This window comes from Salvelinus alpinus, chromosome 11, assembly GCF_045679555.1.
Source record: "Salvelinus alpinus chromosome 11, SLU_Salpinus.1, whole genome shotgun sequence".
NCBI lineage: Eukaryota > Metazoa > Chordata > Actinopteri > Salmoniformes > Salmonidae > Salvelinus > Salvelinus alpinus.
In genome coordinates this window covers 33,390,061-33,413,588 of record NC_092096.1, presented here as the reverse complement: position 1 = coordinate 33,413,588, position 23,528 = coordinate 33,390,061, and the positions used below count along the sequence as shown (strand labels likewise).

General features: G+C 44.5%; 1 protein-coding gene across 27 annotated transcripts in view; it reads left to right on the top strand.

The window, feature by feature from the left end:
• The window catches only part of LOC139534027 (CUGBP Elav-like family member 2), a 199,729-nt gene that overhangs the window by 167,340 nt on the left and 8,861 nt on the right, over positions 1 to 23,528 (top strand). For 11 of the 27 annotated variants that reach the window (XM_071332647.1, XM_071332663.1, XM_071332646.1 and 8 more), the window contains 4 exons: positions 12,563 to 12,793; positions 13,688 to 13,751; positions 19,417 to 19,548; positions 22,427 to 22,546. In XM_071332647.1, the coding sequence (XP_071188748.1) occupies positions 12,563 to 12,793; positions 13,688 to 13,751; positions 19,417 to 19,548; positions 22,427 to 22,546 (547 nt within the window). The remainder of the gene's footprint in view (positions 1 to 12,562; positions 12,794 to 13,687; positions 13,752 to 19,416; positions 19,549 to 22,426; positions 22,547 to 23,528) is intronic. The other 16 variants (XM_071332651.1, XM_071332652.1, XM_071332650.1 and 13 more) reach the window with 9 other exon arrangements.

Below are 23,528 nucleotides of genomic sequence, written 5' to 3'. Positions count from 1 at the left end.
TGTGTGTGTGTGTGTGTGTGTGTGTGTGTGTGTGTGTGTGTGTGTGTGTGTGTGTGTGTGTGTGTGAGAGAGAGATCTGGTAATGACAGTGTATTAAAGACAGAGATTGACAGTCACCTTAGTGGCTCTCTCATTATGGATGATGAGGATGGTAGCCATCCATATTGATGTGCTGTGACCCTGACAGTGTGCATGTGTCCGTGCTTGTATGCATGTCTATGATGTCTGTGTCGTGCGGTGTGTGTGTGTATGACTTTGTGTTGCAGTGTGTGTGTTTACCCCCCATGTTGCTCTTAATCAGTGTTCCCTATTTATACTATTATAACCTTCTGTACCTTGGCCCAGTTAACTTTCCCAATATCCTCTGCTTTTTAACACACACATAAAGCCCTAAACAGGAGGCAGAGATCGAAGTGGACAATGACAATGGGGGAAAAGCTTAATTTCCATGTGAAAAACATGCTGCTGACTAGCTCTGGGCAGGACCCAAATTGCTGCAGCGTTTTTGTAACGTCCCCAGTTTGCAATTTAAAAGTAATTACTTTGGGTCCGAATGAGGATTGGTAAATAGAGTTTGGTTATTGTCTTGGCTCTATCGTCCCCCACTGTTTTAGATTGTGTGCCTGTGTGTTTGTGTGTTTGTGTGTGCCTGTGTGTTTGTGTGTTTGTGTGTGTCTGTGTGTGCGCATTTCTATGTGTATTTGTGTGACTTTGCCTTTCACTAATGGCCTTGTCACTGTCGTATCCATTCTCATTATACTCTGGCATTCAGGACACACACACACACACACACACACACACACACACACACATACACACACACATACTTTATAAATGTCAGGGCATTATGAAAGTGGATATGAACAGGACAGGTCATTTACGAGAAAGCACATTCATTTACAAACCCACGAACACACACACACACACATTCACGCATGCGCACACGCACACACCAGAGAGACAGAGAGAGAGAGCACAGCGGATGTTGACTGTTCCCGGTGGAGAGAAGTAGGGCAGACTAATGTGGTTGTATTTGTGTTACTCACGGTACTCTGTATTGCCTGATGATTTGTGGCTGTGTGTATAATATTCATCCTGCCTATAAAGGCTGTTTGATTGGTTAGAGGGCTGTTCTCTCTGCTCTGGCTAATATCAGGGCCGGCTCCAGGTATAAGTGACCTAAGCAAGCAACATTGTTTGAGGGGGAACTCAGTTGGGGTCTCATCTTACTGTTGAGAGTTAGAATAGTAGAATACGCAAGGTGCAATTTCAGAATTTGGTTGTGCAGGAAATTTGCTTTAAAACTGCCACGTTTTCTCTCCATCCCATGGCAAAATGGCCAGAATTGCAGGAAATTAGCTGTACAATGACTAAGAAAGGGCTCTGCCCCATGGCAAAATGTGTAGAATTGTATGACATTTGTTATAAAACGGCAACATGTTCTCTACTCCCCTTGGCAAAATGTACTTTAAAATGTAAATGTTTCTCTCCGCTATCAAGAGGGGGGCCAAAATGTTTTGTCCCCCACAACCAAATCTCGCTCAGGGCCCCCAAAAAGCTAGGGCCGGCCCTGGCTAATATTAGGACTTCTAGAGACTGAGGCTACACACAACACAGCAAGTGGAGTGTGAGTGAGGAAACACTGCCGTGTATGTTTGGAGACTGGACAAACAAGACAAGTTAATGGGAGAAAAAATAGGGATGGAGGGATGGAGAGATTGACACAGTGAGGGAAGTATAGCAGAGAAACAGACGTCTCTGTGTCTGCTATTTACCACCAGCCCATTAAAACTAACAAGCTCATAGTCCTATAGACGGGTTGGTTGTTTAGTAACAAAACTGACGCATGCGCAACTATGGGGCAAAACAGACAGTTGGCTTAGACTGTTGACAACATGTAAACTATACTTAATCTCCAATGTTTATTGAAAAAATATATATATATTGCACAATGAGCAATTGTCTCTCAAATACACTACATGACCAAAAGTATGTGGACACCTGAACATCTCATTCCAAAATCATGGGCATTAATATGGAGTTGGTCCCGCCTTTGCTGCTATAACAGCCTCCACTCCTCTGGGAAAGCGTTCCACTAGGTGTTGGAACTGCAGGGACTTGCTTCCATTCAGCCACAAGAGCATTAGTGAGGTCAGGCACTGATGTTGAGCGATTAGGCATGGCTCGCAGTCGGCGTTCCAATTCATCCCAAAGGTCTCCGATGGGGTTGAGGTCGGGGCTCTGTGCAGGCCAGTCACGTTATTCCACACCAATCTCGACAAACCATTTCTGTATGGACCTCGCTTTGTGCACAGGGGCATTGACATGCTGAAACAGGAAAGGGCCTTCCCCAAACTGCTGCCACAAAGTTGGAAGCACAGAATCATCTAGAATGTCATTGTATGCTTTAGCTTTAGGATTTCCCTTCACTGGAACTAAGAGGCCCGAACCATGAAAAACAGCCCCAGACCATTATTCCTCCTCTACCAAACTCTGCAGTTGGCACTATGCATTCGGGGAGGTAGCGTTCTCCTGGCATCCGCCAAACCCAGATTCATCTGTCGAACTGCCAGATGGTGAAGCGTGATTCATCACTCCAGAGAACGTGTTTCCACTGCTACAAAGTCCAATGGCGTCCATGGTGATCTTAGGATTGTGTGCAGCTGCTCGGCCATGGAAACCCATTTCATGAAGCTCCTGACGAACAGTTCTTGTGCTGACGTTGCTTCCAGAGACAGTTTGGAACTCTGTAGTGAGTGTTGCAACTCAGGACAGACTATTTTTACGCCCTACATGCTTCAGCACTCGGCGGTCCCGTTCTGTGACCTTGTGTGGCCTCCCACTTCGCGGCTGAGCCTTTGTTGCTCCTAGACGTTTCAAATTCACAATAACAGCACTTACAGTTGGCCGGGGCAGCTCTAGCAGGGCAGAAATTTGACGAACTGACTTGTTGGAAAGGTGGCATCCTAATCACTGAGCTCTTCAGTAAGGCCATTCTACTGCCAATGTTTGACTATGTAGATTGAATGGCTGTGCACTCGATTTTATACACCTGTCAGCAACGGGTTTAACTGAAATAGCCGAATCCACTAATTTGTGTCCATATACTTTTGTATATATAGTGTACATCATCACAAAACAAGACATGGTATCAAGAACAAGATTAAACTAGCACCTTCGATTCCCCAAATGGAAGCTTCTTGTCATTGTTGCTAGCGAACTGGCCATCCAGAACCACAACAACACACTGACTTCTGCCCCATTGTCACCTAACCCGTTTATATGTATAAGTCTGACTGACCATATAAGGCTGCATATATCATCCCCTTATTTAACCTTTATTTAACTAGGCAAGTCAGTTAAGAACAAATTCTTATTTTACAATAACGGCCTACTCCGGCCAAACCCTCCCCTAACCCGAACGACGGTGGGACAATTGTGCGCCACCTATGGGACTCCCGATCACGGCCGGTTGTGATACAGCCCGGAATTGAACCAGGGTCTGTAGTGACACCTCTAGCACTGAGATACAGTGGCTTAGACCGCTGCGCCACTCAGGACTACTTAGAGTATTCTATCTATCATCAATCTATTGCATTTACATTTTTCCATTAATTTTATTACTTTTTTTTACATTTATTTTTTACGTTTTAGTCATTTAGCAGATGCTCTCATCCTACTAATGTTGAGCCCTGTTTTATTAGGAGGGAGGGAGAGAGAACAAAATTGCTTATTTTCTTGTATATATTTCCCGTTTGAGTCCATAATAAGTACAATCTGTGGCTTGTGTATGTCCTCAGTGGGTGTGGGGGGATTGTCAGGAGGGATATCAGGGTGGCTGACGGGGGGGGCTCAGAGGGGGTGGGATCCACTGGGCTTGGGGTTCTTAATTTGTCTGTCCTGCTGTGATGTCGAGGCTTTGGTGAGGGATAGACTGTTATGCTGTGGTGTCGAGACTTTGGTCAGGGTCTGAGGTGGGCTGTTCTGCTGGCTTCTCTGCGGGGGTGGCCACAGCACTCACTCAACATAACCAACAAAAATGGGTCACAACTTCTGGAGCTCTGTCGCACGCTGGGTATGTACATAGTCAATGGTAGGCTCCTACGGTAGGTACACCTATAGTTCATCTCTTGGCTGTGGTACTGTAGACTACTTTATCACTGACCTCAACCCAGAGTCTCTCAGAGCGTTCAAAGTCAGCCCACTGACTCCCCTATCAGATCGCAGCAAAATCACAGTCTACTTGAACAGAGCAATACTCAATCATGAGGCATCAAAGCCAAACGAACTGAATAATATTAAGAAATGATATAGATGGAAGGAAAGTAGTGTAGAAACCTACCAAAAAACAATTAGGGAACAACAAATTCAATCCCTTTTAGACAACTTCCTGGACAAAACATTTCACTGTAATACTGGTGTAAACTTGGCAGTAGAAAACCTAAACAGTATATTTGATCTCTCAGCTTCCCTATCAAATCTAAAAATGTCAAACAGAAAACAGAAGAAAATGAACAACAATGACAAATGGTTTGATGAAGAATGCAAAAACTTAAGAAAGAAATTGAGAAACCTGTCCAACCAAAAACATAGAGACCCAGAAAACCCGAGCATATGCCTTCAGTATGGTGAATCACTAAAACAATACAGAAATACACTACGGAAAAAGAAGGAACAGCACGTCAGAAATCAGCTCAATGTAATTGAAGATTCTAACCACTTCTGGGGAAATTGGAAAACACTAAACAAACAACAACATGAAGAGTTATCTATCCAAAACGGAGATGTGTGAGTAAACCACTTCTCAAATATTTTTGGCTCTATAATAAAGAACAAACAGCAAAAACATATACAGTGGGGAGAACAAGTATTTGATACACTGCTGATTTTGCAGGTTTTCCTACTTACAAAGCATGTAGAGGTCTGTCATTTTTATCATAGGTACACTTCAACTGTGAGAGACGGAATCTAAAACAAAAATCCAGAAAATCACATTGTATGATTTTTAAGTAATTAATTTGCATTTTATTGCATGACATAAGTATTTGATCACCTACCAACCAGTAAGAATTCCGGCTCTCACAGACCTGTTCGTTTTTCTTTAAGAAGCCCTCCTGTTCTCCACTCATTACCTGTATTAACTGCACCTGTTTGAACTCGATACCTATATAAAAGACACCTGTCCACACACTCAATCAAACAGACTCCAACCTCTCCACAATGGCCAAGACCAGAGAGCTGTGTAAGGACATCAGGGATAAAATTGTAGACCTGCACAAGGCTAGGATGGACTTCAGGACAATAGGCAAGCAGCTTGGTGAGAAGGCAACAACTGTTGGCGCAATTATTAGAAAATGGAAGAAGTTCAAGATGACGGTCAATCACCCTTGGTCTGGGGCTCCATGCAAGATCTCACCTCGTGGGGCATCAATGATCATGAGGAAGGTGAGGGATCAGCCCAGAACTACACGGCAGGATCTGGTCAATGACCTGAAGAGAGCTGGGACCACAGTCTCAAAGAAAACCATTAGTAACACACTACGCCGTCATGGATTAAAATCCTGCAGCGCACGCAAGGTCCCCCTGCTCAAGCCAGCGCATGTCCAGGCCCTTCTGAAGTTTGCCAATGACCATCTGGATGATCCAGAGGAGGAATGGGAGAAGGTCATGTGGTCTGATGAGACAAAAATATAGCTTTTTGGTCTAAACTCCACTCGCCGTGTTTGGAGGAAAAAGAAGGATGAGTACAACCCCAAGAACACCATCTCAACCGTGAAGCATGGAGGTGGAAACATCATTCTTTGGGGATGCTTTTCTGTAAAGGGGACAGGGCGAATGCACCGTATTGAGGGGAGGATGGATGGGGCCATGTATCGCGAGATCTTGGCCAACAACCTCCTTCCCTCAGTAAGAGCATTGAAGATGGGTCGTGGCTGGGTCTTCCAGCATGACAACGACCCGAAACACACAGCCAGAGCAACTAAGGAGTGGCTCCGTAAGAAGCATCTCAAGGTCCTGGAGTGGCCTAGCCAGTCTCCAGACCTGAACCCAATAGAAAATCTTTGGAGGGAGCTGAAAGTCCGTATTGCCCAGCGACAGCCCCCAAACCTGAAGGATCTGGAGAAGGTCTGTATGGAGGAGTGGGCCAAAATCCCTGCTGCAGTGTGTGCAAACCTGGTCAAGAACTACAGGAAATGTATGATCTCTGTAATTGCAAACAAAGGTTTCTGTACCAAATATTAAGTTCTGCTTTTCTGATGTATCAAATACTTATTTCATGCAATAAAATGCAAATTAATTACTTAAAAATCATACAATGTGATTTTCTGGATATTTGTTTTAGATTCTGTCTCTCACAGTTGAAGTGTACCTATGATAAAAATTACAGACCTCTACATGCTTTGTAAGTAGGAAAACCTGCAAAATCGGCAGTGTATCAAATACTTGTTCTCCCCACTGTACATGATCAAATACAAATCTTAGAATCAACTATTAAAGACTACCAGAACCCACTGGATTCTCCAATTACATTGAATGAACAAAAGGACAAAATACAAACCCTCCAACCCAAAAAGGCCTGTGGTGTTGATGGTATCCTCAATGAAATGATAAAATATACAGGACACAAATTCAATAAGCCCCACCCTCTTTAACATATATACAGTTGAAGTCGGAAGTTTACATACACTTAGGTTGGAGTCATTAAAACTCGTTTTTCAACCACTCCACAAATTTCTTGTTAACAAACTATAGTTTTGGCAAGTCGTTTAGGACATCTACTTTGTGCATGTAAGTCGCTCTGGATAAGAGCGTCTGCTAAATGACTTAAATGTAAATGACACAAGTCATTTTTCCAACAATTGTTTACAGACAGATTATTTCACTTATAATTCACTGTATCACAATTCCAGTGGGTCAGAAGTTTACATACACTAAGTTGACTGGGCCTTTAAACAGATTGGAAAATTCCATAAAATTATGTCAAAGCTTTAGAAGCTTCTAATAGGCTAATTGACATAATTTGAGTCAATTGGAGGTGTACCTGTGGATGTATTTCAAGGCCTACCTTCAAACTCAGTGCCTCTATGCTTGACATCATGGGAACATCAAAAGATCTCAGCCAAGACCTCAAGAAAAGAATTGTAGACCTCCACAAGTCTGGTTCATCCTTGGGAGCAATTTCCAAATGCCTGAAGGTACCACGTTCACCTGTACAAACAATAATACGCAAGTATAAACACCATGGGACCATGCAGCCGTCATACCGCTCAGGAAGGAGATGCATTCTGTCTCCTAGAGATGAAGGTACATTGGTGGGAAAAGTGCTAATCAATCCCAGAACAACAGCAAAGGACCTTGTGAAGATGCTGGAGGAAACAGGTACAAAAGTATCTATATCCACAGTAAAACGAGTCATATATCGACATAACCTGAAAGGCCACTCAGCAAGGCAGAAGCCACTGCTCCAAAACCACCATAAAAAAGCCAGACTACGGTTTGCAGCTGCACATGGGGACAAAGATCGTACTTTTTGGAGAAATGTCTTCTGGTCTGATGAAACAAAAATATAATTGTTTGGCCATAATGACCATCATTATGTTTGGAGGAAAAAGGGGGATGCTTGCAAGCCAAAGAACACCATCCCAACCGTGAACCACGTGGGTGGCAGCATCATGTTGTGGGGGTGCTTTGCTGCAGGAGGGACAATCGCACGTCACAAAATATATGGCATCATGAGGTAGGAAAATTATGTGGATATATTGAAGCAACATCTCAAGACATCAGTCAGGAAGTTAAAGCTTGGTCGCAAATCAAATTGATTTATATAGCCCTTCGTACATCAGCTGATATCTCAAAGTGCTGTACAGAAACCCAGCCTAAAACCCCAAACAGCAAGCAATGCAGGTGTAGAAGCACGGTGGCTAGGAAAAACTCCCTAGAAAGGCCAAAACCTAGGAAGAAACCTAGAGAGGAACCAGGCTATGAGGGGTAGCAAATGGGTCTTCCAAATGGACAATGACCCCAAGCATACTTCCAAAGTTGTGGCAAAATGGCTTAAGGACTACAAAGTCAAGGTATTGGAGTGGCCGTCACAAAGCCCTGACCTCAACCCTATAGAACATTTGTGGGCAGAACTGAAAAAGTGTGTGTGAGCAAGGAGGCCTACAAACCTGACTCGGTTACACCAGCTCTGTTAGGATGAATGGGCCAAAATTCACCCAACTTATTGTGGGAAGCTTGTGGAAGGCTACGTGAAAAGTTTGACTCAAGTTAAACAATTTAAAGGCAATGCTACCAAATACTAATTGAGTGTATGTAAACTTCTGACCCACTGGGAATGTGATGAAAGAAATAAAAGCTGAAATAAGTCAGTTTAAACTGAGTTTAAATGTATTTGGCTAAGGTGTATGTAAACTTCCGACTTCAACTGTATCAACGAACTGGCGAGGGCACTAGAACAGTCTGCAGTACCCGGTCTCACCCTACTAGAATCTGAAGTCAAATGTCTACTATTTTCTGATGATCTGGTGCTTCTGTCCCTAACCAAGGAGGGCCTACAGCAGCACCTAGATCTTCTGCACAGATTATGTCAGACCTGGGCCCTGACAGTAGATCTCAGTAAGACAAAAATAATGGTGTTCCAAAAAAGGTCCAGTTGCCAGGACCACAAATACAAATTCCATCTAGACACCATTGCCCTAGAGCACACAAAAAACGATACATACCTTGGCCTAAACTTCAGCGTCACAGGTAACTTCCACAAAGCTGTAAACAAGCTGAGAGACAAGGCAAGAAGGGAATTCTATGACATCAAAGGAACATAAAATTCGACATAACAATTAGGATCTGGCTAAAAATACTTGAATCAGTTATAGAACCCATTGCCCTTTATGGTTGTGAGGTCTGGGGTCCGCTCACCAACCAAGAATTCACAAAAGATACAAACACCAAATTGAGACTGCGTACAGAATTCTGCAACAAATATCCTCCGTGTACAACATAAAACACCAAATAACGCATGCAGAGCAGAATTAGGCCGATACCCGCTAATGATCAAAATCCGGAAAATAGCTGTTATATTCAACAACCACCTAAAAGGAAGCGATTCCCAAACCTTCAATAACAAAGCCATCACCTACAGAGAGATGAACCTGGAGAAGAGTCCCCTAAGCAAGCTGGTCCTGGGGCTCTGTTCACAAACAGACCCCACAGAGAAAACAAAACGATAATTACTTGACATATTGGAAAGAATTAACAAAAAAACTGAGTAGACTAGAATGGTATTTGGCCCTAAACAAAGAGTACACAGTGGCAGAATACCTGGCCACTGTGACTGACCCATACTTAAGGTAAGCTTTGACTATGTACAGACTCAGTGAGCTTAGCCTTGCTATTGAGAAAGGCCGTTGTAGGCAGACCTGGCTCTCAAGAGAAGACAGCCTATGTGCACACTGCCCACAAAATGAGGTGGAAACTGAGCTGCACTAAATGTCATTCTGAAAACCCTCCCACTTGCTGGCCAACATATTTTCTTGAGGAGTTTATATTCAATAGGGTTTTCAGTAGATTTATCTTAAGCCATCCCTTTAAATACGGTGTACCTTTTAGTTCAAATTTTGTTGACAGGCTAGAATATATCGAGAGAACCATTTCAAAATATTAGGGATAAGTGAAAGAAAGCCATCTCAATATATACATATTTGTCTCAGTTTCAGCACCAATTGGTAAATACTCTGGTCTTGTAGATTATTTAGGTTTAGGAAAGTATTTATGAAACATGAAAAACAGATTTAGAGATACTAGAGATACGCATGAAAGAAAGAAAACAGTGGTTTGATTCGTTCTGAAAATTGCCACATTCTTTAACACATGGTAATGTTGTAAGATTAGTGTACATTTAATTATAATAGGGAGAATAGTGTATAATAGTAGGCTATACCCTCGTCTATTGCCTGCACTAATCATGGAACTGTGGGATGCAGCCTGGTCTTATAGACTAAACGTAACATAGTAAAAGTAAATCCGGGACCCCCAAATTAGTATGATATGTTACGTTTTGGTATGGTTACAGGGCCGTGACGTCATTTACAGAGGAAGCAAATGAAGGTAAACAAAATGTCATTAAATGGAATAATAATGTCGGCTATACCAACTGAAGGGAACTAACAATAGTTGAATATGTGTGGTTATTATGTCTACTGGCAGTCAACATTGATAGTGGCTAATATTTAACATGATAGAAATAGGAAATAGGGAAGTCGCGGTAGCCTATAATTAAGATATTCGAGGGTGCACATCCCTACAAGTTAAAAGGCTGTACAATTTAAATTCTGCGTAATGGCACAGCATTTCATAAACTTTACTGTGGGAAAGTTATATGTTGATATGCTTAAATTTGCTGCCGTATGACTGGTTTCACATTTGTCTTCAGCGATTATAAGGTTAAATGGATCAACAAGTGTCATTTATATTTACAATTCCCTTATCCAAATGTATGACTCATTTACCTAGCTCTTATCAATAGCTCTTATCAATAGCTCTTATCAAGTTGTAAATTCGAGTGCATGGAGAACCGTGTTATTTCTATCGGGGAAAAAATAAAGTAGATGTTTTTTCCACTTGGAACCAGTAGGTTCATTAGACTTTATTTGCGTGTGAAAGTGGTGGAATTATTAGGGAATTAAGTCGAGGTCAGAATAAGGCGTATCTGTAGACACACCTTCATTTCATCTCCACCCCAAACGAATAGCGTGTGAATAGCATGCTGTTCTCATGCTAAAGTTCAAGGTCAGAATATGCAATGAGAGAAAAGTGCATAAAAAGGGAATTATGTTCCATTTACACATTCTTAACTCAGGTCGGAAATCCCCCCTTAGAGAAAAGCCATGATTTAGCCCAAATCACTCGAGTATCAGTCTCTGGAGCTCTATGGCCCCTGCCCCTCCACCCCCTCCCAGGATCGGCCTCTCATTCTGGGCCGTGTTTTCCAGGCCTGCTGGGTGTCAGCTGGAGTAATGAGATATTTAGCAGAGAGAGAGAGGGAGAGAAAGCCCCGTCTCCAGGGGGAATGCGCTCTAACACAAGAGGCCCCTGACTGACTCTCCTCCGAATGCAATTTTCTCCCTTCTTTATCTCTCGTCTGCTCGTCAGAATGAAGGGAGGAAATAAGTGCTGGAGAGAGGGAGTAAATATGGCTGAGCTGCCTTCAGCTAAAGAGACATGTTCATCGGCTGATAGATACAGTCAAACCCTCAGAGATTAACACACAGTGAGAGACACACACACCCACACTCAGACAGACACTCAGACAGACACACAGGCCAGCCCTATAGTATGATAGAGAGGTGATATATATGCCATCTGGTTAGGATGGCGATCACAGTATGAGCCAAACCCCATCACAAACTCCCTAACTGAGTCTGAAAACTCGCCTCCAACTAAATGTTTCAATTAAAAGCTTTTTATTCTCCCGTGGCAGATTGTGTGTTTGAGCAGGTTTTGCCCCCCAGTTAGGCTTTGATTTCAGCGTGAGTAATGTACTGGTGTGATATGATAGATTATAATGTCTGTGGTTTAGTGGCCTCTGTAGTTAAATCACCGCTGCTGTGTCTTTTATGTTACAGCTCACTGTTTAGCGTGTGTGTGTGCAAGTTATCTTCTACTTTTTTAATCAAATTTTATTTGTCACGTGCGCCAAATACAACAGGTGTAGTAGACCTTACCGTGAAATGCTTACTTACAAGCCCAACAATGCAGTTCAAGAAATAGAGTTAAGAAAATATTTACTTAACAAACAAAGTAAAACATTTAATTAAAAGTAACACAATAAAATAACAATAACCAGACCATTTACCAGTACCAAATTATTTTGGGTTATCCAATATTCAATATTCAGACTCAAACACAGTACTGTCATCAGCAAAGACACAAACACACACACATAGAGGACACACACACACACACAGTGAGAGAGAGAGAGACACACACACACAGAAACACATGTACCTCATTTACGGACACAATGGTCTGATTCTCTCATTCTCTCTCTAAGCTCTCTAAATCTCTTTCTCTCACCTCTCTTGCGCTCGTCTCCCTTTCCCTCTGACCATCTCTGTTCTATCTCTCTACCTCCGTCTCCCCGTCCCTCTTCATCTCGCTCTTTCTTTCCCCCACTCCCACTCTCCGTGAGATGATGAAATACTTTTAGAACTCAGGAAATCGCTTTCTGTGGAAATAAACCCATTCTGGACTGTAAGATAACTGTCCCTTATGGGAAGCTAGTCTCTTCCCCTTAGTTGTGTGTGCTTATTAGTGTCGTGTTACGTGTGTGTGTGTGTGTGTGTGTGTGTGTGTGTGTGTGTGTGTGTGTGTGTGTGTGTGTGTGTGTGTGTGTGTGTGTGTGTGTGTGTGTGTGTGTCCGCGTGCATTGTACGTATGTTGTGTTAGGTTTAGTTTGTAACCAATTCCTTGTGAAACCAATCAAATGTTGGTATATTTTGAATATGAATTTAGAAAATTGCTCGTGCAATACTGAACCCTGTCTCCCTCCTCCCTCCCCCAGGGCTGCTCGTCTCCCATTGTGGTGAAGTTTGCTGACACGCAGAAGGACAAGGAGCAGCGGCGCCTGCAGCAGCAGCTAGCTCAGCAGATGCAGCAGCTCAACAACGCCACCACCTGGGGGAGTCTGACAGGGCTGGGCGGCCTCACCCCGCAGTATCTGGCTGTAAGAGGACACGCCGCGTCGCCCACCCCTTACTGCAGCCCCGCAGCCAACGCATCCGTCGCCGCCGCAGTCAGTGCCACCCTCCCCGCCCCCCACTACCCTCCCTGCCGTCGCCAACCGCCGACCCCCCCCCCACGCCCACACACCCAGAGTGTCAGACCCTGCTTCCTATCCCTTTCCCCCTCTCTTCCCCCCTTAAGAGTGCACTCCCCCCTCCTTCTCCCTCTCTCAGGGGGTGTAGCCGTGACAGGGAAATGAGGCCTTTGAATCATAGGGGTCAAGGTTCAATGGGCGGGGCCAATCGCTGGTGCGATCCAATAAGAGGTCTTTCCCATGTCTAATATCGTCATCCTATTGGGTCACAGCGGTGATTGATTGACAGATTGGCACGTGGTGTTCAGAAGCCTCATTCCCCCTCCCTTCTTCAATACTTTATAGCATTTCAGAACCCCCCTCTCAACTCATTCTTAGGACCCCCTTCCTTCGGTAGCCTCTTTCAGAACTGACCCTCTTCCTCTTTCACTCTGAAACCTTCTGTCCCCAACTTCTCTGAAACAGACCAGTCTACTCTTCCTTGAGTCCCCTTCATCACAGCTAGGATCTTTCCTGAAACTGTAAACGTGTAAATAGGTGTACTAGGTGTACAAAGTTGTAAATGTACTGCAGTAAATGTACATAAGCCTTTGAGGTTTTTTTTGACAGTTACTCTCAGTGTTCTATTCTGAAATTGTACATGTCTCAGTGACTCAGTGGTTAGATGCACAGTAGTAGATGTCATATTCAATGTTTATATAGCCTATAGCCCACATGCAGTAATGCTACCAAGATCATGATGATACTAGCAGAGCTGAGATAGTGAGGGTGATCACTGTTTCTATTTCCAATCCTTCCTCCTCACTCTGTTTCTCTCTCTTTTATTATTTTCCTATCTCTCTATCGCTCCTCTCTTTCTTTCTCCCTCAGTTGCTTCAGCAGGCCACCTCCTCCAGTAACCTTGGAGCCTTCAGTGGGATCCAACAGATGGCAGGTGAGTCCAGTAGATGTACACACACACACACACACACACACACACACACACACACACACACACACACACACACACACACACACACACACACACACACACACACACACACAGAGTGATATTGTAGAAACTATGCTGTAGTTTTCTAAGATGTCGCTGTTGTTCAGATGAGTCTGTTATCCATCAGGACAGAAGAGTGTACTTGGCCTCAAAGGAGGGATGTTTAGTCCGGCATTAAGGCAACAGAGAAGGAAAATAGAGAGAGATGAGATAGGAGCTCTGCTCACTGTTTCCCCCTGCTGGTCTCCTTTGTCTTTTCCTCTGCATGTTCTCCTACCCACACTCCCACCTATCTCTCCATCCTTTATCCTCTTTATCCCGCTCCTTTGTCTCTATCTCCTCTCCTTCTTTCCTTCAATTGCTTTCTCTGAATCCCTCACCCTGCCATCCCACCTACCCCCCCCCCCTCTTTCTCCCGTCCTCCTACGCCCTGCCTCTCTCCCTCTTGCCGCCTCACTCCCACCCTCTCTCCCTCCCTCTCTCTCTCTTTCTCGCTCTCTCCCTCTCCTTGGGTGCTCAGTAAGCTGTCAGCTCCTAATTGTAGACTGTTTAGCTGGCTGACAGAGAGAAGCAGAGGGGGAATATTTATAGCAGCTATCGGCACAGGAGTACTGTAATTGCCAGCACCGCTGAAGGAAAAAATACATTCTAATAAGTAGTGCAAAACTCGATGGATTTCAGGAACTGGTTGTTGCAGGGCAGAAATAATGTATTCCTAAAGTAGTAAGCTCATTGGCTCAAGTTTTTAAAATGTGTATCTATGTCTTGCAAAGTAGGTGGGTTGAGCGTTCTGGACTTTTTTTTAAGAGACCGTAATGTTGGTTGATGTGGTGTAGTTGAGTGAGGATGGGCTTTGAGGATCTTTTACCTCAGTGAATGGCTGTTAGAACTCTCTCTCATATACACACACACACACACACACACACACACACACACACACACACACACACACACACACACACACACACACACACACACACACACACACACACACACACACACACACACACACACAGACACACACACAGCTACAGAAATGCTCAGGGACTTGGAACTGGAAGCGAAATCGCGGCTGCATTCCGGAATCCTTTTGGCCGTCCATCTGTCGCTGGGCAACCGTACATGATTGGCAGTAGATGTGAGACAGCTCAGTGACATCTGGTCCCAGTCTTCAGCATGAGGAGTCGGAGAGCTGTGAGAGGCTCAATTACCCCAATGAGCATTCAATTAGAGCCAGCTAGCTAGCTAGCGCTTACGATAGAGCCCCGGCCCAGCTCAGTCCAGGCGGCATACAGAGGCTCCCTAAAGCTATACAGCCCAGAGTACACAGCACAGCCTAGCACAGCACAGCCTGCCAGCTGTATAGCCCCAATACTGGAGCTTCCTCTTTCTGATACAGTTGAAGTAGGAAGTTTACATACACCTTAGCCAAATACATTTAAACTCAGTTTTTCACAATTCCTGACATTTAATCCTAGTAAAAATTCCCAGTCTTAGGTCAGTTAGGATCACCACTTTATTTTAAGAATGTGAAATGTCAGAATAATAGTAGAGTGAATGATTTATTTCAGCTTTTATTTCTTTCATCACACTCCCAGTGGGTCAGAAGTTTACATAAACTCAATTAGTATTTGGTAGCATTGCCTTTAAATTGTTTAACTTGGGTCAAACGTTTCTGGTAGCCTTCCACAAGCTTCCCACAATAAGTTGGGTGAATTTTGGTCCATTCCTCCTGACAGAGCTGGTGTAACTGAGTCGGGTTTGTAGGCCTCCTTGCTCGCACACGCTTTTTCAGGTCTGCCCATACATTTTCTATAGGATTGAGGTCAGGGCTTTGTAATGGCCACTCCAAGACCTTGACTTTGTTGTCCTTATGCCATTTTGCCACAACTTTGGAAGTATGCTTGGGGTCATTGTCAATTTGGAAGACCCATTTGCGACCAAACTCTAACTTCCTGACTGATGTCTTGAGATATTGCTTCAATATATCCACATAATTTTCCTCCCTCATGATGCCATATATTTTGTGAAGAGCACCAGTCCCTCCTGCAGCAAAGCACCCTCACAACATGATGCTGCCACCCCCGTGCTTCACGGTTGGGATGGTGTTCTTCGGTTTGCAAGCCTCCCCCTTTTTCCTCCAAACATAACGATGGTCATTATGGCCAAACAGTTCTATTTTTGTTTCATCAGACAAGAGGACATTTCTCCAAAAAGTATGATCTATGTCCCCATGGGCATTTGCAAACCGTAGTCTGGCTTTTTTATGGTGGTTTTGGAGCAACTTCCTTGTTGAGCGACCTTTCAGGTTATGTCGATATAGGACTCGCTTTACTGTGGATATAGATACTTTTGTACCTGTTTCCTCTAGCATCTTCACAAGGTCCTTTGCTGTTGTTCTGGGATTGAATGGCACTTTTCGCGCCAAAGTACGTTCATCTCTAGGAGACAGAATGCGTCTCCTTCCTGAGCGGTATGACGGCTGCGTGGTCCCATGGTGTTTATACTTGCGTACTATTGTTTGTACAGATGAACGTGGTACCTTCAGGCATTTGGAAATTGCTCCCAAGGATGAACCAGACTTGTGGAGGTCTACAATTTTTTTTCTGAGGTCTTGGCTGATTTCTTTTGATGTTCCCATGATGTCAAGCAAAGAGGCACTGAGTTTGAAGGAAGGCCTTGAAATACATCCACAGGTACACATTCAATTGACTCAAATGATGTCAATTAGCCTATCAGAATCTTCTAAAGCCATGACATAATTGTCTGGTATTGTCCAAGCTGTTTAAAGGCACAGTCAACTTAGTGTATGTAAACTTCTGACCCACTGGAATTGTGATACAGTGAATTATAAGTGAAATAACCTGTCTGTAAACAATTGTTGGAAAAATTACTTGTGTCATGCACAAAGTAGATGTCCTAACCGACTTGCCAAAACTATAGTTTGTTAAGAAGAAATTTGTGGAGTGGTTGAAAAACAAGTTTTAATGACTCCAACCTAAGTGAATGTAGACTTCAAGTGTAAATGTTTTTTTTCAGGACAGGTGCTCTCTGCTGTTTGACGTTCCAGATGAAGTGTAGACATTGCACATGAATAGCTTCCTTAGATCTCAGTCTTTATGAACAGGTACAGTAGAGAGGTTTGATATTATAGATAGCGGTTCTGTCCATATTAAAGTGATGGTATACTGGTAGCGTTGATGAGTCTTCTGCTCTGTTCTGCTCTCTAGTGCCCCCATAGCTGTGTCTCCTAGTCTTAGTCATCCTCCAGGGCCGTCAAACTCAACTCTGGACCTCGAAGCCAGTTCCACTCCCTTGTTCCATTGTTGCCCTCTAAGCAGGGACTGATTGGGTGCAATTAATTATCAGGCAGATCAGAAAACCAGGCTCTGGACCTCGTAGGGTGGGAGTTGAACACCCCTGCTCTTGGGAATAGTGCTATAATCCTCCCTGTTTTGCTTGATTAAGTGGCATTAGGCCCCCATCTGTGTGTGTGTGTGCGTGTGTGTGTGTGTGTCTGACTGACTGACTGAGTGTATAGAGTGTGGGGTCAGATCAGTGTCTCTCGACTCAGCCGCGCCTGATTGAGTCATCTGCTCCACTCTAAACCCACAAAGTGACAAAGCCACTCAACAGCTCTGCCCTCCATCCGCAGAGTGGAAAAATACAGTGTGTTATACAATACCACAGGGAATACTTCTAGGACAGCACATACCGTGGCCTTCATCATGGTTTATCAGAGTGTTAGTGTGTAACAATGGTCAGAATGAAGAGGATGAGCTCTTCTAGGGTCTGTCTGGTTCCTCTTCAGGTTTCTTTCTCCTTTAGGAGTTTCTCCTTACCACTTAAGCACTCTGTGACAAATCCGTTTCTTAAAAAGGGCTATGCTAATAAGATTAGAAATTGTCTTATAGAGATGTGTTTTACAAGAATGATGTTGTTTATCAGGATGACTGGTTGGAACAAGTTTTCCACAATGTGCTACTAAATATATTTATAATGTCCAGGTTGTGAAGTGAAGAACAGAACTGTATTTTCTTGGAAATAGAGATTATTTTCTGAGGTTAACGGCATGTATATGAGTAGGCAACAACAGACAGCTGGCGGATGCACACGTGTTGTTTATCGCATGAGAAGTCTGCACTGTGACTGCGTCACACACACACACATACACACACACACACACACCTCCTGTCCAGACCGGTCGTCACGGCAACCACAGAAACGGAACATTCTGATCAGGCTGTTCCGGAAGAAGAGAAGACAGAAGATTTCAACGCTTGTTCTTTCACGCTGTCAGACGGGCCAATCGGTACACGAGCGCCTCACTAACCAATCATACTAGCGCCTTCTCTTTATTGGTCATACCGGGTTTAGCCATCTGGTCCAATGAAAACTGTTAGTGGAAAAATAATCATCCTAACCCCCTTAAACCATTCACCCAGGTGCCAAAGTTTTCTTCATGGTGTCTCGTTCATGTGATGTGATGTTGTGTGTGTGTGTGTGTGTGTATTCATGGTACTGTATATACATTCAGACTGTATATACGACACATACCTCGCATTTGACAAGGTGTCCGCCCCTCTTTCCTGGGTCCATAGGAGTGTTATATAAACGGGCGTACTTTTCTCTGTGAGTTGGTCGTTGGCGCTCCATTGCTCTGTTCTACAGAGTGAGTCTGTCTGCCTTATGGAGCCTTGTCCAGCTGTCTCTCAGTAAGCTAAACAGCACTTCAGCGTATGTCCAATCTACTACGCCATATTTCTCTATTCACACACACACACACACACACACACACACACACACACACACATGCATACATACACACTAACTGCTCACATACACACTTTCTCTCTCACACACACACTACTGTCACACACATTGCAGGGTGCGAGGTTGACCACCCCTGGAGGTGTTTAATGGTCGTTACTTTAACATCAGTCAGAAGCTGGCATGGCCTCATTAATTATGCTTAAGTGATGGCCCATATGCTAATGCCATGTAGCTAATGAGTAAACCAGGCTACAGTTAGCCTACATACTAGAGTTGCATACTGTACATTATTTACTGCCTCCAGAAACTACACGGCACAGAGAGAACAAAGCTCTATGTTAATGTAGAGTCCAAATGCCTTGTTATACTACACGTTGTTATCTGTAAAAGACAACAACAGAATCAAACAGGAAGCTAGACAAAGTAGGGTAGATGACGTCTAGAGATGTTCTACAGGTCTTCATGGAAGAGCTTGGACAGGCGGTTGCCAGTGCCGTCTCTCTTCCCCCTTGCAGGAGTTTAAGTCCAGCCTGTCCGTGTCTGTTTGTGGTCCACAGTTGTCAGGATCACTTCTGTCTTGAATTGGTCATATCTTGAAATGCACCCTAACCCCCCCCCCTAAAAGTGAACTAAGATTATCATTGATAAGTACGATAGTATTGTATTATATTTATATAGCAGTTTCCACCTCAAGCACCATTCATGAGTAACACTCAGCTTGTCAACCAGATGCCTCTCATCTCCTTCGGCGTCCACGCGGTTAGCACCCGGTTCCGATGCGGTCCAGACGTGGTCCCCAGGTTTGACAACACCCTCTCTGGCTCCTCTCCTCCAGGTATGAGTGCTCTGCAGTTGCAGAACCTGGCCGCTTTAGCAGCGGCAGCAGCGGCGGCCCAAAACTCAGCCAGCCCCAACGCAAACCCCCTGTCCTCCAACGCGGCCTCCCTCGGAGCGCTGGCCAGCCCAGGTAACGCCGCTTCAGAGGGGGGTCAAACGCGGGGGACACCTGCCCTCCTATCCTACCACCACCATCATTTTCACTGTCGTCAGCAATACCATCCTCTTCGTCATCATTGCTGATGATCAAACCATCTTCATCATCATCACCGTCATTATCTTCGTCGTAGTCATTGCCGTCAACACCCACAAGATATCGCTCCATGGTGTGTGTCCGCCATCTCTTGTTCATGCGTCGTGTTGTTGTTACCATGGAGACCCCATGCCGTGTCCGTCCCGGCGCCTGCCTGCGTGTCTGTGTCTGACAGCACTTCACCTCCTCACGTGACGTGTACACCTATACGGCCATATCATTCCGTGTCCCACGCGTTGTGTGTAAAAAAGTACTATAGCTCAATGTCGTCTGTGATCGGTTTTCGCACTGAGAGTTGGGTGTGTCTGTGGGTGGGTGTGTGTGGTTGTTTGTGTGGATTTGTTGTGCCTTTAAAGTGACTCTTGTCTCTTCGCTTCACAAGCCCTCTGAGACACGGGAACCTTAAGTGCAGTGGAGTTGTTTACGGGGGAGGGATGGTTGTTGGCACCTGTATGTGTCGTGTGTGATCTGCCTCTGGACATGGTCAGGGTCTGGCGACTAGAGAGACAGACAGCAGCAGTCAGGAGTTCTCTGGAGGAGATGGGTTCATCTAGGTCACATTGAGACACTCTTCTCTCCTTCTATTCCTCTTCTTCACTCTCCTGCTTTCTCACTCTCTGCTTTTCTCTTATTCTGCTCTCTCTCCCTCTGCTTTTCTCTTATTCTGCTCTCTCTCCCTCTGCTTTTCTCTTATTCTGCTCTCTCTCCCTCTGCTTTTCTCTTATTCTGCTCTCTCTCTCTCTGCTTTTCTCTTATTCAGCTCTCTCTCTCTCTGCTTTTCTCTTATTCTGCTCTCTCTCTCTCTCTCTCTCTGCTTTTATCTTATTCTGCTCTCTCTCTCTCTCTCTCTCTCTTTCTCTCTGCTTTTATCTTATTCTGCTCTTTCTCTCTCTCTCTCTCTGCTTTTATCTTATTCTGCTCTCTCTCTCTCTCTCTGCTTTTATCTTATTCTGCTCTCTCTCTTTCTCTCTGCTTTTATCTTATTCTGCTCTCTCTCTCTCTCTGCTTTTATCTTATTCTGCTCTCTCTCTCTCGCTCTCCCTCTGCTTTTCTCTTATTCTGCTCTCTCTCTCTCTCTCTCTCTGTCTCTCTCTCTCTGATTTTATTTTTCTCTTATTCTGCTCTCTCTCTCTGTCTCGCTCTCTCTCTCTCTCTCTGATTTTATTTTTCTCTTATTCTGCTCTCTCTCTCTCTGTCTCTCTCTCTGATTTTATTTTTCTCTTATTCTGCTCTCTCTCTCTCTCTCTCTCTCTCTCTCTCTCTCTCTGTCTCACTCTCTCTCTGATTTTATTTTTCTCTTATTCTGCTCTCTCTGCTTTTATCTTAGTCTGCTCTCTCTCTCTCTGCTTTTATCTTATTCTGCTCTCTCTCTTTCTCTTTATTTTCCCTCCTGTCTCTCTACTCGTTTTTCTCCATTCTCCATTTCTCCATTTGTCCTCTCTCTCTCCCTCTTCACCATCTCTCTCGTCCTCTCTGCCTTGCTCCTCCAGTTCCCTGGTTGCTGTCTTTTCTGGAGTAGCCAAGTAACAGAGCGTGAATAAGAGCTTTGTTTAGTGTTACCCATCACCCTTTGCCTGTCCTGCTCCCTGCTTTCACCCAGCTGCTTAGCATAGGTTTAAATGTGAATTCTGCTCTCTCGCTCACTCTCTATCTCTCTCTCTCTCGTGTGTTCTGTGGATACTAGAGTTACATTATTAGTGCATGCTCAGACTCTGCTCAGTGCCAATGAAAGGCGACACTCTCCGCCAATGACATTTTGACTGAATATTAGTTTCAATTTGATAAAGACAGCCAATTTACCATTGAGAGACTGTCTTGCTTTTCATTTGTACTAAGTCTATTTTAAGATATCCTCTCTTTCTGATGCAGTGTAAGCGTGACTTTGAGGGGTGTGTGGACATTATGTCTACTGGAAGATGGACACTTTCTGGACAATCAAATAAACAACTGTCTCTAAAGGACAATTGTTATTCACCCACATTGTACTTAGGGAACATTCAGCACTTATGCATGTTCTTGTCACTCATGATCTGTTCTTTTGTATTTGTGTGTGTCACAATCGTGTCTGTGTGTGTCACGGTCGTGTCTCTGTGTGTGTCACAATCGTGTCTGTGTGTGTGTCACGATCGTGTCTCTGTGTGTGTCACGATTGTGTCTGTGTGTGTCACAATCGTGTCTGTGTGTGTGTGCCTGTGTCTCCGTTCTAGGGCTAAATTAACCTTGTAAAAAAAACATGTCAAATGTTTGCTGAGATATATCTCTGTCATACTTAGGGATCCTGAACAGGAGTCTAGTGAAGGGTCAAGTTGGTTGTCTGGCACTCTTGCTTGCGCTCTTGCCTGCCTGTCTGCCTGCTTTAGGTTTGGTCATTCCATGACCGCCTCACAAAGAAACAACCGAGTCCCTCACCTTTTCATAGCTAAACACGCATCCACAACTACTGTGTTCATCGCGCTCTGCATTCACATGTGTGAGGGATCTTTATATGTACGCTGTTACCTGGGAGCTCATTTCTCTAGGACACTCAGTGTTGAATGAGGGCAGAGAGATTTACTTCCTGCCTGTCACTCTCTCAGCTCCAGTTTGTCTGAGCAGGGAGGATGTTGTTGCTTATGTCACTAAAATGTCCAATCGGATGCCTCCGCTTCTCTAATGCGCGTGCTTGTCTTGCTCTTCCTTCCTCTTTCTCTCCCTCCCTCTCTTGCCCACTCCTTCCTCTCCTCCTCCTCCCCCTGGTATCCTCTCTTCCCGACAGCGGGCAACACAGCCAACTCCTCGGGCATGAACTCTCTGACCTCTCTGGGCACTCTGCAGGGCCTGGCTGGCGCCACCATGGGTCTGAACAACATTAATGCACTAGCAGGTAGCGTCAACAGTGAGTATTCACCGACCATTGGCCGCTCACCACTCATCTCACCACCACCGCCATCGCCATCACTCAGACACAGGGATACGCTGCTGTTGCAGAGGAACGTCATATCTAGAAACCACCTCCAGTCTGTGTTACAAACATTAATAATACTACTGGTAATGATCTAAAGACGGTACTCTAAACACTATCAAAGTCCACCAAAGTCCCGGATCCAAACATCTGTCACTGTGACCCTCAAACTATGCCCGTGGTTGCCATGTGGCATCTCTCTGTGTCCGCTCCCTGAGAAATCACCTGTTCAGCCTGGCTTTATGCTCCAGGCTGCACCCCCCCCTAACCCACCACATCCTCACAAAGACCACAGCTACCAATACATCCATCCATTTATTCATGAATCCATCCGCTTCCTGGTTGTGTCACACGGGGTGGTGCCTGTTGTAAAAGTGCTGCTGTTTGTGTTGTCGCTTCACGTCTGTGCGGGGTCGTGTACGTGTCACTGGTGAATCTGCACACTCGTGTATAAGTAGAGGTTCATTTGTTCAACAACAAAAAAAGGAAAAACGTTTTTAGTAGAGGTGGAGAAGAAAATATTCTGCAACTCTTGAAAGAATACGGAAGTGGCCTTAATCAGGTTTTAGTGAGTCTACATTTATGAGGTGAGCTGTGTCCCAGTAGTCGTAGCAGGCCATGGCAGTGAGTTTCTCTGGCCACACTGAGTCTCTGTCCTGTCATGTCCTGCTACACCTCTGGGGGGAAGTCAACGTGTGTAGCCTTAATCAGGGTTGTTATGACAGCAGAGATCCTGTAAAACCAGCCCATTCTCCACATATTCTCCCCTGACCTTTTCCTGCTTCTTCTACAGTTGCCATATCCGCTTTATAAATCACCCCACCGCTCAAACACGATGAGAATGCCAGTTTCACATTAATCTTCTTCCCCCTGTCCCCTCCTTCTTTCATTGAAGCACATCTAGGCTTTAATTGAA